Source organism: Capsicum annuum, chromosome 1, assembly GCF_002878395.1.
Source record: "Capsicum annuum cultivar UCD-10X-F1 chromosome 1, UCD10Xv1.1, whole genome shotgun sequence".
Lineage (NCBI taxonomy): Eukaryota > Viridiplantae > Streptophyta > Magnoliopsida > Solanales > Solanaceae > Capsicum > Capsicum annuum.
Genome location: NC_061111.1, coordinates 149,865,520 through 149,879,805, shown reverse-complemented (window position 1 = coordinate 149,879,805; position 14,286 = coordinate 149,865,520). Strand labels below are relative to the sequence as shown.

General features: G+C 28.4%; 1 protein-coding gene across 1 annotated transcript; it reads right to left on the bottom strand.

Moving 5' to 3' along the window:
- Positions 1-7,520: 7,520 nt before the first annotated feature.
- On the bottom strand, positions 7,521-12,466 carry LOC107839708 (CTL-like protein DDB_G0274487). Its single transcript, XM_016683319.2, has 5 exons — positions 12,237-12,466; positions 11,687-12,148; positions 10,367-11,278; positions 8,335-8,568; positions 7,521-8,172 (listed from the first exon to the last, which is right to left on the bottom strand). Exons 1-5 carry the CDS (start codon positions 12,252-12,254, stop codon positions 7,993-7,995), a joined length of 1,806 nt encoding a protein of 601 aa, XP_016538805.2. The 5' UTR covers positions 12,255-12,466; the 3' UTR covers positions 7,521-7,992.
- Positions 12,467-14,286: the final 1,820 nt, after the last annotated feature.

Genomic DNA, 14,286 nt, shown 5'->3' with positions numbered 1-14,286 from the left:
GTATTTATGAGTAATACATATATATTTGTATATGTATTTATATAGCAACATTTTACTTAAATACAAATACAATTTGCTATTTTTTATAATTATGAAACTGTCACTATAAAAGTTATAATTAAAGTTACAGAATTGCTATTTCTGAAATTGAGAGATGATTTGCGAAATCAACCCACTATGAAAAGAAAAAAAAACTCAAGCCCAAGGAGTAGTTGATTTTTGTCCTCCATATATGTAGCTAACAAAATCCTGATCTTTTTATTAAATTATAACTATTAACCAAACTGGACAAATAATAGAAACAAGCTCTACCGGGACTTGCCTGTGGCCTAACAGAAGCTATCAAGTCTATTATTGGATGTAGGCATTCTCTATCTTATCTCTTTTCTAGTAATGACAACAACGTTTTAAAAAAAATACAATATTGAGTAATTCTAATTGTGAAAACTTTCCATTTAAATTAACAACTAATTAAAGAAGAGCTAAGAAATTAGTTCCATTTTTTTAATTTTTTTTATTTTTTTTTATTTTTTTCTTAGAACCTGAATAAGCTCTATGCTTGGCAACTAGGAAAGGGAGGATAAGACGTAACAAGAAGGTGAAATAATATAAGAAGGAAAAATAAAGGAGGGTAGGTGGACCTACGAAGAAATTTCTTCAAGTTTACTTTCTCCCTTCTTTTGTCAAATAACATTTCTATTCTTTTCCCCATACTTGTCAAGCTACCGCAGGTACAAATATCTAATACTCTCTTATGTTAATTTGTTTATCTAATTTTAATTTGATACTGAACTTAATAAAGTAAAAATAAATTAAATTTTTATTATTGATCTTAAATTAAATATATGTAGAATATATCAAAATTTTATGATTTTAAATATATCAATAAAATTAAAATTAAAAAATTATCAAAAAAAAGAAAAAAAACATTCTTTGAAAAAGGAACTAAAATAAAAAATAAGAGAAATAAATTAAGTAATATGGAGGGAGTAACAGCTTTTTCTTGAGATACCGAATCGCTAGTTGTGTGTGTGTGTGTGTTAACATAAACAAAGAAAAAATAAAATGCCAAACAGTTTTTGACTTCTTGTTAATTTCCGTACCTTTTTTCTCTTTTCAATGGTGGATCATGCGTAAGAAACAGACAAATAACAAAAAAGCAAACAAAAAGAAGGTGAAAAAAATGAGAATATAAGGCACGGCAAAAATGTGAGATGTGATGTAAATGTTTTGGTCCTACGACCAGAAGTAGTACTCTCTCCGTTTTAGAATAAATGAATTGTTGATATATTTATTGGTGTTTTAAAATAAGTGAATCATTGAATTTTTTTCTAAATTTACCCTTATGATTTGACAATCAATTAACTTTTGAAAATGTCCATTGAATTTTTTTTTAAATTTACCCTTATGATTTGACAATCAATTAACTTTTGAAAATGTATACAAGGTCAACTTTTTCTTTTTTTGGAATAAAAATAAAAAGTTATGTTAAATTTATGTTTTTAATATTTTTTTCTTAATTTGATTGTCAAAATTCAACAATCTATTTATTATGAAACGAAGAGAGTATTGAACTCATCCAATTAAAGCCAAAAAAGGTGCTACTGTATATAATTAATAACAATAAATATGGATGTGGAAATAAAAAAAAAAAAAAAACTCTTGGGAAAAGCTTGAGTCACGAAACATTACAACGTAACAAAGTTTTTGGCTAACAAATTAAAGCTATTTTGTCTTCTTTAAGGATTAGTTATAATTGTTTATCTATTTTGATAAATGGATCACCACAAATCCACAACCCATATTTTTTGCCCTCTCATATATGTCCCCTTGGGTTTGAGAGTTGAGACTACGGTTTATTGTTGTATGACATATTTCAGTCTAATTTATGAAATTTATTTGAATTTCAAAAGGAGTTTATTTTAACTTCTTTGATCGAAAAATTATAGTATAAATTTATTATATAATTGGTGGTAAATTTTCTTCATGACTTGTCATATATGTTCATTTCATTATATTTTGAATTTCAGAAAAATCTCCGTCAGTCCTATACAAGAAAAACATTGAAAAAGATAAGTGAAACCAACATAAAGAATTTTATGTCAAAATCATAGAAAAGAAACCAAAGAGATTCATCCATCTCGTCATTTGTTAAATCCAATTGTCACACACTTTATGGTCAACCAAAATAATTTATTATTATTATTATTGTTGTTGTTGTTGTTGTTTTTGTACGTAATCAATCAAAACTTCTCGTACTTCTTATCAATTTTCCCAAAGATTCTTGAATTCTAAATAAATGATCAAAAGATTCAAGTACTAATAGAGTTAAAGTTGAATTGCAAGTTGAATGAAAAATTTTATAATGAGTAGTAATTTCTTTTTTTAAAATACATATATAATATCTTTTGAATTTAGAAAGTCAAACAATTTTTTACCACAACCTTTATATGCATTTAAAATTTTTAATATTATAATTTAATTTTTACGTAATTCTTAAATATATAAATTTTATTTTAAAATTTTATATCCAAAAAATTACGATCAAATTACTCCATCCGTCTCAATTGACACGAAAATTAAGAAATGAAGAAAAACTTTTAACTAGTAATATAAAATAAGTTGTAAATATTTATGTGATTACAAATTAATATGAATAATTTAAAATTAAATTATTACTAAATATTAAAACTAATAAATGAGATACAAATTGCAACAAATAAGAATATTAATTTAAGGAAAAATTTCAGTAGCAAATTTAAGCTCATAATTTGGAGTTTCATAGCAATTGTTTTGTAATTATACAAAATAGCAAGTTATATTTTGTATTTTAGGCAAAATTTTCTATCAGAATACTTATACAGACGAAATTTCATGTCTTTTTTTTTTTTCAAATCAGTTGAGTTAAATAAAGAATAACGCTTAAATTACTCTATGCATTTAAAGTTGAGGATTCTTTTTTCATAAATGACTATTATTAAAGAATTTTTGCGTAAATTACATAACTAATAAATCTATATTAGTTAAGATTTTTACAAAAATTACATAACTAATTATTTCTTTATTGATTAAGATTTTCTCTTTTCCATAAGAGACATATATCTATATTACATAGATAGATCCAAAAATATACAAAATACATAGACACATAGATCTGCATATGTATTTACAATACAAAAATATATATATCTGCATATGTATTTACAAAATACATATCTGACCATTATGTATATATATATATATATATATATATATATATATATGACATAAATCTCTATTACAAAAAGGACAACTATATACATATAGGTAATAAAAAATACATAATACATGCACATGCACAAAAATGTATATTTAGAACAAGATCTTTATATATATGCAAATGGGTACCCATTAGCTAATAAATACATATAGAAAATAAATGCATACAAATAGATACATATGTTACTTTCTAAAAGGACTATCGTACAATTCAAATACAAATCCAACACTGTTCAAAAATATATATGTAAACTTCATATGTATGTACAAAAATACAAATACATTCACATGTCCCAAATGTATATATATACAACAAAATTTATATACATATATACAAATTAGTATCCATTAGCTAATAAATACATATACAAATAACTCTTCGTCTTTATCTTCTTTCAAATCATATTTAGAGGAGTTTTCAACATCAGGACTTAAAATTTTGCTTGATTTTTTTATTTCTTTTGATATTTTTTCTCAGATTTTTGGAGATGAATATTTTCAATTCTCTTTGTTTCATAATTTCGATCATTTTTTTTGGATCATTACGATGTTTCAACCTCACTTCTTCGACGTTTACTGTTTCTTCGACTGTATAGAAATAGAAATCACTTTAACAAGATTCCAGAGCTAAAAGGAATACTTTTCAACCTTAGGAGACAAAACGGACACTACTTTAAGTTTGGATACAAAACAGACAGTTTGTCCATTTTGGGGCAAACTATAACTAACACCGTTTGTCAGCCGTTTGGGGTGAAAAATTGCTATTATGATTTTCCCAAAAATAGGCAAACTACATTTCATAAACTTGATATGTATGCCAACACTTGATATTAATTTATTTTTTTAATATTAATTTATTTTTTATTTTGAACTATCATGCCTATATAAATATACAAAATATTGTCAAACAATAATAGTTAAAATTAAAAGGCTAAATATATAAAATATGATTGATTGAATATCTTACCTGACTTGAGATATTTAGGATTTTCAGGATTTCATAGTGCAACCCAAATAGAATCACTATCTCTAAAACATGCACAATTATTTGGATCTTCTTCTATGTGATTCAAATAAGAAATGACGTCTGGATGATAATTAATACTATCATCATGTGAAGGAATAGTGCTATCGTCCTCATCTGAATTATCATCATCATCCGACATTTGATCATCACCATCTAAACTATCTCTATCGAACTCATAATAAACTGTGTCATTAGCTAGCTCATCGTTGTTCACAATTTCTATGAATTGAGTCAATATAGGATTGTCTGGGTAGACGTTTAATCTAAAAAATGATAGAATTATAATTTTTTTTAAAGTAAAATTAAAATAACACTGCTAGGATTTTTCAACTCCATTTTATTTTTATTTTTTTAAATTATGATATGTCCATTTATTGGCAAACTTTATTTTTTAAAAAATAAAGTACTAGGGTTTGTCTATGGGCAAACTTCATTATTATTTTTTTTGAAAAAAAACATCTTTGTCTGTACATTAAGTTTGTCTGTACATTGATTCAATTGGAGTGTGACAATATAGATTAGTCTGTTCTTGATTGCTCGGTTCTCCAAACTCACAATTTTGAGAACTCCAATGGACATTATGTTGATTTAGTGAAGTCAAACTGTCATTTTCTCTATCAAACCCTACTACTGTTTGTTGTTGGATAGAATTGCTTGGCCAACCAACACTGAAATTAGTAAAACATGTACTATTTCGAATATCAAATTCATTATTAGATGATTCTTCATCCTGAATAGTGCTTTGAGTTTTGACATATATATCAAGAGTTGCTAAACGCATTTGATTACGAAAAATCACAGGATTACGAAGAAAAGATGATAAAGAGTCATCATTTTAAATTCGAGTCTCCTCGAAAATTATACGACTGTTACCCATTATTGATATGGGATATCGACCAGTAATAAGAATAGAAAGTTCAGCATCATGTGCTTTTATTTTACTCCAAAAAAGACGTACAAGACGTTCATATTTGAGTGTCATTGGAAACACTTGAACCGTTTTCGCAGGAAGACTATATCTAACCGAACCACCTTCGTACAAAATTTCTCCACCCCAAAATAAACTAACCCTAACAGTGTCACTCGTTATTTTTAGCCTTATAAAATTTTTTTCAGTGGATAATGAATGTTGCTCGTGATGAATGAGATAAAATGGTTAACAACAACACATATTTATAAGTGAGATTTTTTAATTGAAATGACAAATCTTTCACATTTTCAAGAATCTCTTCAGCAATTTACGTTATAAAATAAAATAAAATAATAACAATTCACATGAAGTTTATGAAATGTAGTTTGTCCATTTTTGGGCAAACCATAATAGTAATTTTTCACCTCAAACGACTGACAAACGGTGTTAGTTATAGTTTGCCCAAAAATGGGCAAACTGTCCGTTTTGTATCCAAACTTAAAGTAGTGTCCGTTTGGGCTCCTAAGTCTGAAAAAGTGTCCCTTTTAACTCCAAACTCACTTTAACAACTCCATCTTGAGTTAATCCAATACTAAATGATGGTGGATTATTAAAAACTAAATTGATGGGTGGTATACCTCTATTTAATCTTTCTATATGGTATGTGTTCTGTCATTAGAGCAGAACTCCACAATCATACAACAAAAAAAATCTTATAAGTCAAAAGAAAAACCGCAGTACAATGATGAACAAAAAAATATAAAAATACAAAATATATAGAATTTGTGGAAGAAATAACATGCAACAACTGCAAATTAATAGTTACATTAATTAGTGGAGCATAATCTTTATCTATAAGGTGAGAAACATGTGAGAAAATGGAGTGAAAATCTGAAAAAATAAGAGCTATTTGAGAAAAAATTAAAAGATAAAATAAGAAAGAAAAGAGATAAAGTGTTGAAGTGAAAATAGGAGAAGTTACCCTTTGGTAACTTTCACTAAAAAGATGCTATTTTGTTACTTTCTCCGTCTCATTTTATGTGTCATCATTTGACTGAGCACAGAATTTAAGAAATAAGGAAAAACTTGGTAATATTTACCAAATTGTTCTTTTATCAAAAAATGTGCTAGTGTCTTTTTTTAATTAAGTGGGTCCAAGAATAAAAGTGGAATTGTATCTTTAAATAATTATCAAATAAAGAAAGATGACATTTTATTTATAATGGACTAAAAAAAATGATGACACATAAAATGGGACGGAGGGAGTATAAAACATAGTTTTATAAAAGTATTGTTATTATCATAATTATAATCTTAAATAAATAATTATAATTTTAAATTTGTCAATTCTTATAATTTTTTCATAATTAAATCCAAATATCAACTACTATCTCACGCGTACAGAATTAGTACTCCCTTCATTTAAAAAAAAATTATCTACTTTGACTTGACACAAAGTATAAGAAAATAAAGAAGATTTTTTAATTTTATAGCCTTAAATTAAAGTTGTGTTAAATATATCAAAATGCTCTTTAATTTTATGATCTTAAATATATCATGTGGAAAATTAAAATATTATAAAAAAATAAAAGGATTATTCTTTTTTAAATCGATTAAAAAAAAAAAAAGTCATTACCGAGGGGAGGGAGTAGAAGAAAGTATAAGTGGCTAAAGTAGTTGTGCATTCTATTGCATGCCTCACGTTTCATGTCTTGAAATCTGGAGGATTGCTGACGTGTAATATCCAGAAAAACAGTTGTTTTATTTTTATTTATGGAATTTCCAATTTAGTCCCGCCTAAAATTATACCCCTGTATTTTAAATTACTTAACGAATCTTTCCCCCCCCCCCTCTGGCAAATCAAAACTTAGATAAACTAATTCCACCATCGTATGTTATAATAGTTTGGTGTGCAAAACCTTTTCAACCACCTTTTTTACTCTCTTTTTTCACATGCCAAATTTATTTCGAGATACAATATATAAGTAATAAACAAACTTTCGAATTCTTTTACTTGAAATGGCTCTATTTGTCGAGGCAAAAAATGGAAAATTTGAAACTTATATTACAACTTTAACACTTAGGATTTTGATGATACTCCCTCCATTCTTGTTTATCATCACAATTTTCAATAAACACAACGCAACAATTATTTAGAAACGGAAAGAATACTATATGATCATATGAATCAATCATTAACTGTCTAGTCATAACAAAAATAAATTTGCAACTAGAACAACTTAAGGTGATTTTTCGTAGATTATATATCCTCTTCCACATGGTTCCACACGAACCAATTAACAGCAAAAAGTGAAGGATGAAAAATTCTAACAAAACAAAATTAGTTCCAACTTTACCTGATTACGTAAAGAATGAAATCCAATTAATTAAATGACATTGGGTTTACCTAACTAAGATAAGATGTTGACAATATAACAGTGGTGGGGTCTAAACACCACCAGTACAATATTCCAAAGTACATAATTATTATATAAATACAAAAGACAGGACCACAAGACACCTCATCGTGGCCTCTTCTTGTTGGGAAATTGTGTGGGGACTCCCAACTTGAATGTTAGTATTCACATCATTACTTGTTGAGTTGAGCCTTTGGTCCTTACAATAAATTGATGATGTAATTAACAAATGGTTATGTTGACAAAAAAAAATATTTATGTACATGTGCATAACTCATGAGGTGGTGCTCGACAAGTCGGGGTTGCTCAGATGACAAGTATTCTTCAACCCAGAGGTAATGAATTCGAGTTATCAATGAAACAAAAAGGCGGGAGTTATGTTATCTTGCAAACCGAGAAGGTACAGATCTAGGAGTTGGCACAATGCAATCACGATCAGTCTTGATTGAATTGATTCGTTCTTGAATGGTCTTGTCAAAAAGTCTGTTATCAGGATTTTCAGCATAACAAACGTAGTAACTACTCACACAAGCGTGAGGCAAAGCCATTGCAATTCTCGTCTGCATGCAGCCACCAAAACCAATTCATAATGTGTCATGGTCAATATTTTAACATATAATCAATTAGGCACAAACATAAAATAATAACATATTCGGTGTATTTTCGGTAGGCCCTCGGCTGAAGAATCAAAACATAAAACATTAGTGAAGAAAAAGACTAACCAGAAGGTAACCAACGTAGGCAGATAGAAGGGCCAAGGTGGCTGTGAAATTGGGGTAGACAGAGAAGGTCCAAGCACCAACCACAATTACACAAATCGAACCACTACATACTCCTGTTAGGAAGCAAATGGCGCTTGTCATGTCCGAATCTACAATTGACTCCATTTCTCTCTTTTGAAATAGCTCCCATGTGTCTTGTGATGCCTTCACAAAGCTCTTACCATACGTGGCGATCTGCCAAAATAATTACATTTTTCATTCAAAAAAGATAAGAAGGTTGCACCAACAATAATAACGTATTCAGTTTAACAAAGAAAGTTGCATAGATATTAGTGTAAATTGACCAATCAATCAGCTCAATAGTCAACATTACATTTAATTAAAGAACTTTTTTGCATTATTGTGTGGGTGACGAAGATGTTCCAAATAAGCACGAGTGCTATGTATTTAAAAGTCGTCAACTGACTATGGTTGCAAAATAATGTAAGTTGTAGAAAATTACTCTATATTTGGCTAAATAATTTGAGAGCATATCTCAAGGAATATTGACATCTCATCTTACACCGCTCTCAAAAGGGTTGATAGCAGGGGTGGCTTGAGGGTAAGCTAAGAGAAGTAAAATGTTTGCTTATTATCTCAAAAGTTTGGTTTCAAAAATTTTAATAGTAAATATTGTAATTTCAGTTTCACTTGCAATAATAATGAAGATGGTGAAATATGTTTTAAAAATTATTCAAAAAGAAAAAGCTATCTAATTTATACCAGAAATATTTTAAAATTTAAAATTAAATAACTCAAACTTCATATTAATAAATATAATTTTAACAACAATCCAAGTTAATTTATTACAAACAAATGACAAATATCTTATTAACTAGAATTCATTCTTACTTTTATTAATAATCATATTAATATGTGAAGTTAAAGATTACGTGTTTTTTAAAAAAGTTGTACCAAAAATAATTAACATATAAGAATAAAAAAAGACAATTCTAAATTATTATTAATATTATTTTTGTATGTATGTGTATATACTTAAGATTTTTTATTAAAGTTTGAATTTAAGCTACTAATTTTATTGAAACGCTTTTAATTGAGAAAATTATGGCTATTAACTCTATGTATTAAATTACATTTAATAAATTGATAACGCTGGTAATATGTTACTAAAAATTGAAAATGACACCCAAAACAATAACTAAAACCTTATATGAAGACTTAATTAAATATAGATGTGGATATTGTTTGTTTTCAAGGAAAACTAATCCATCACATAACCGTCAACATCAAATGTTAATCTTATCATTTAGAAATTGGTAGAGCATTCTATAAAGACCATTTTAAGGGATTGTAACAATACCAGTCAACCCAATTAACATGTCATTACTAATGGAATGACTCAATTATAAATTTATATAAACTCCAAGCAATGTAGATAAATTCCGTTACAAATTGAAAAACTGCAAATACAAACAATTAAAAGACTCAATCAAGGTATTTTATTGTTCTTTATGAAGAGATTTAATAATTATACTTAATTTATTTAATAGAATCACTACTTATTTTTTTTCGCTGTAGGTTAGATAATAGTATCACCTTTTGAGTCATAAAAACGCGTACTATTACTTTCAAATTTTGGATACATAATATTGTAACATGCTTAACCAAGTCACAATATACAAAAGAAACTTTCATTTAAATAAGAAAAGTTCAATAATACAAATAACAACAATTTCATTTGCAACTTATTCAAATATATTTATAAGAAAAAAATTTCGATTAAAATTGAGAAGAAAAGAAAAGAAAGTAAAAAGTTGAAGAGTTGTGAGTGAGTGAGAATTATGGAAGACCATGGTTCAAATATGGGTGGTACCAATAAAATGGCATGGCAGGCGACTTCTTTTCATCTATTTAAGTTCTGAAGCAAAGAGTAATCCAATATTCGTACTAGTAAAACTCAATAAAATAATTGGTCCCGATATTACATCATTAAAAAGAAAGTATCTTTAAAGAGTTGGAAGAATGAAAGTACCTGAACATATGCCCAACCATTGCCACGCTTGAAAATGGAATCCATGATTTTCAATCCACAATGAGCACAACAAAACATGAACTCATCTTCACCTTCAAGCAAATTCAACCCACGAGCTACAATCCTTAAAGCTTCAATCGCAGGAACAAACAAAGAACCAAGACAAGCACTTCCAAGATTCACAGACAATGCCCTCTGGAAACAAAACTGTGTACTAGATTGCATCCCTCGTAGATAATACAGCGCGATCACTCTACTCACAGTCAAATTCACTACATTCCTCATCACTTCAGTAACCCAAGCCATACTCAGAACCAACGCCATGATAATCAACGGTGGGAAATAGAAATTTATAGCCCCAATCACAGCCAAAATCCACAGAGACATCCATAAGAATCCAGCAGCAAGTGTTAGATAAGTTGGCCTATTCAAATCGCCAAATTTGGGTACGGGTTCAAGTGATTTAGTCAAAACCTTCGTACAAAACTTAATTCTTGGCGTCACCCAACAAGAATACAATCCATTACCAATCGCAAACATGATAAACACAACTCCAACACCATCAGTTGCTGGTCTTTGAAAGCAAATCAATAGTATTCCTGCTGATAATGTGAGAACAAAAGAACCCCAAAGTACAAAATGAACCATGAATATAGGCCACATTCTCATTGCTTTTTGCCATACAAATGCAAGTGTTATGCTAAGTAGAGAAGCTGCTTCTACTTGTGGTAGAAAATACTTTAACAATCTCTTTTCCTTTCTTTGTGCCTCCCCTGCTTCTAGTAGACCTTGTATACCTTTGTATACAAGAAAACAAACTAGCCCAATTGCCGCAATCATGTGTACCATGAAGAGAAATAGTGAAAACTTGTTCGTGTATGATCTTGAATTCAGTGTTACTACTGAAGGTTGCTGTCACACAAAAAAAAAAAAAAATCAGATTTTACTCAAGTATTGGGATAACTGAAAACAAAAAGAAAAAGAATTTCAGCTACATTTGGTACTCCACCATATAACTTATTTTTCGAAAAATATTTTTGAAGATAAATTATTTTCTAAATTAATATATTTATTAAAGTTTGAAAATGATAATGAGTGATATAATTCTAAAAGTGAAAATAATCGTGACATAAAATAATTTTTGTCCAAAAATGAAGTTAATGTTTTACTTTAGTTGAAAATGAAAAAGACATTATTATTATAACCAAGAGATCTCTACAACACCAAACCTCAAACTTACTTATTTTCATAAATATTTTTTAGAAAAAATATTTTACCATTGTACCAAACAGACCCTCTATGTTAACCTCAGAGACATACTTGAGGAGTAATAGTAGGAGTGGAACGAGTCTGAGAAGGAGCCGGAGAAGGTTGATACTGATCCGGAGCTGGAACCGAAACGGGAGAAGGCCGGTACTGCTCCGGCGCCGTCACCGTCACCGGCACCGGAGCTGGAGCCGGAGAAGGACGATGGCGAAAAGGATTCAGAAATGAACGGCGCTGATGACGAGCAGGAGCAGGAGCCGGTGCCGGTGCCGGTGCCGGAGAGTGATAAGGAGAAGGAGAAGCAACTCTAGTTCCGGCATTCATTACGAGCCTTAGAGGATTTGTAGCACTTAATCTTTGCATTCTCGACATGTGAAAATTGTCCCCGCCTGTTGCTGCTGGCGGAGGCGGAGGCGGATGCTGTCCATGAAATCCTTTTTCAACATCTCTATCTTCTTCTTCTTCTTCTTCTTCTTGTATCTTCGTTGTCTTTTCTCCATTTTCTTCATCAACTAACTAACAATATAGCAAAAAGAAAAAGAATTAATTTTAGTTTTAGTTACCAAAAAGTGGAAATGCAATGAAATATTGGAGATGAGCTTACTGGTTCAGCTGCACCCATGAAAGCCGAGAGAGTGCGGCGGCGCGTGGAGTAAGAGGAAGGCAGGAAGTAGATGTTAATGCCGTTATGGGGAGAGGAACGTTAGATTTTGTTGCTATGTGAATTGTGGTGGGTTATGGATGCTATTGGTGGGTATCAACTATTGCTGGGTATCAAAATATTGCTTTCATCAAAGCTTTTACTCTGTACCATATTATCAAAAAATATTTACCTCAAATTACTTCAAATTTATACAGTCGAATTAAAATTATTTTTATTAATTAAATAAGGAACATAAATAATATAAAGTTTATAAAATTTCTCTATTATAATTTTGGTATTGATAGATAAGAGATATTTATAAAAAAGAAAATTAAAAGATAAATTAGTAAAAATAATTTTTCAGTTTTAAAATAGCTATCAATTTTAAATATTTACTTAAATTTAGTTGTTCTTTTTATAAAATTAAGAGAACAATTATATTCTTTTAATATTATCTTAATCACTAAATGACTAAATAAATTATATCTACTTAGATTTATATTTTAAAAATATAATTAATAAGACAAATTTGATAAAATAAATTTTTAATAAATTTATTATTAAAAAATATTAAATAAAAAAAGTTAATTATTTTAAATATTTTTTTAGTTATAATTTCTTTTAAATGCTTATAAAGGAAAAATGGACAAATAAAATGAGTCACTAATTATTTACTCAGTGTGCCCTCAAGTCCCAGACACTTGTTAAGACCAATTTGGTAAAAACATTCCAATCGTGCATCTTACGGCGCGTGCTAGCACGATCCGAGGCTGCGGATGTTTCTCGCACGTGTTCAATTTTGACTGAAAAATTTTCAGCAGTTTCGACTTTAAAAGAGCTGCTATTGGGTGTGGGAAAGAACAGAAGTGGTTATTATAGGGATTAATAATAAATATAAGGTCACATGGGGAACAAAAGAGGAATCAAAAGATCAAGTTGAAGTTTGCTATGCTAATTAGGTGGTGGTTGACGAGGCACAAAAATTTATCCTATTCTTTTTTACACAAAAACTAAAATGTAATACTCCTATACTTTTCTTTTACTGTATAACTTTTTAGAATAATTTTATATTTGTGAGCTTGGTTTAATTAAGATTATTTGATTTTTTATGTAAATAAAAAGTCTTTTTGGTGTTTGATTAGTGAGTGCAAAAAAATATTTTTGAAATATATATATATATATATATATTTTTTTTTTTATTTTTTTATTTTTTTTTTCTATTTTCATTATATATAAGTAAATGTTTGGTGTACTACTAATTTATCTTTAGTGGTACTACCAAACCTTTACTTATATATTCTTATTTTTACTATTACTATTACTGTTGTTGTTGTTGTTGTTATTACTACTATTACTATTACTAAGGGTATTTTGGTAATTTTAGTCACCCAACCTTCACTTATATATAGTAATAAATAAAACGGTTACACATACATATTGACATACATCGATTTTAAAATATTTATTGCACCATAAAATTACTAAAATACCCTTGGTAGTCATTTAATAAGGAACAAAAATATATGTACAAAAAATTACTATCATGTATAATTCAATTACAAAGGTCTAAATAAAAATATTATTAAAATAATACATGAGGACAAAAGTAATAAATAGAAGAAAAAATAATATGCATGTGTAACTATTTATTGCACCATAAAAATAACGACAAAACTAATAAATATAAGGAAAAAATATTATGCATGTGTAACCATTTTATTGCACTATAAAATTATCGAAATACCCTTGAAGTATAAAAAACAGGTAATTTAATAAGAAACAAAAAGATATTTATAAGAAATTATTACCATGTATAGTTCAATTACAAAGGTCTAAATAAAAATATTATTAAAATAATACATGAGGACAAAACTAATAAATATAAGAAAAAAACAAGATGCACGTGTAACCATTTTATTGCATCATAAAAATAAGGACAAAACTAATAAATATAAATAAAAAATAATATGCATGTTTAACCATTTTATTGCACCATAAAATTATCAAAAAG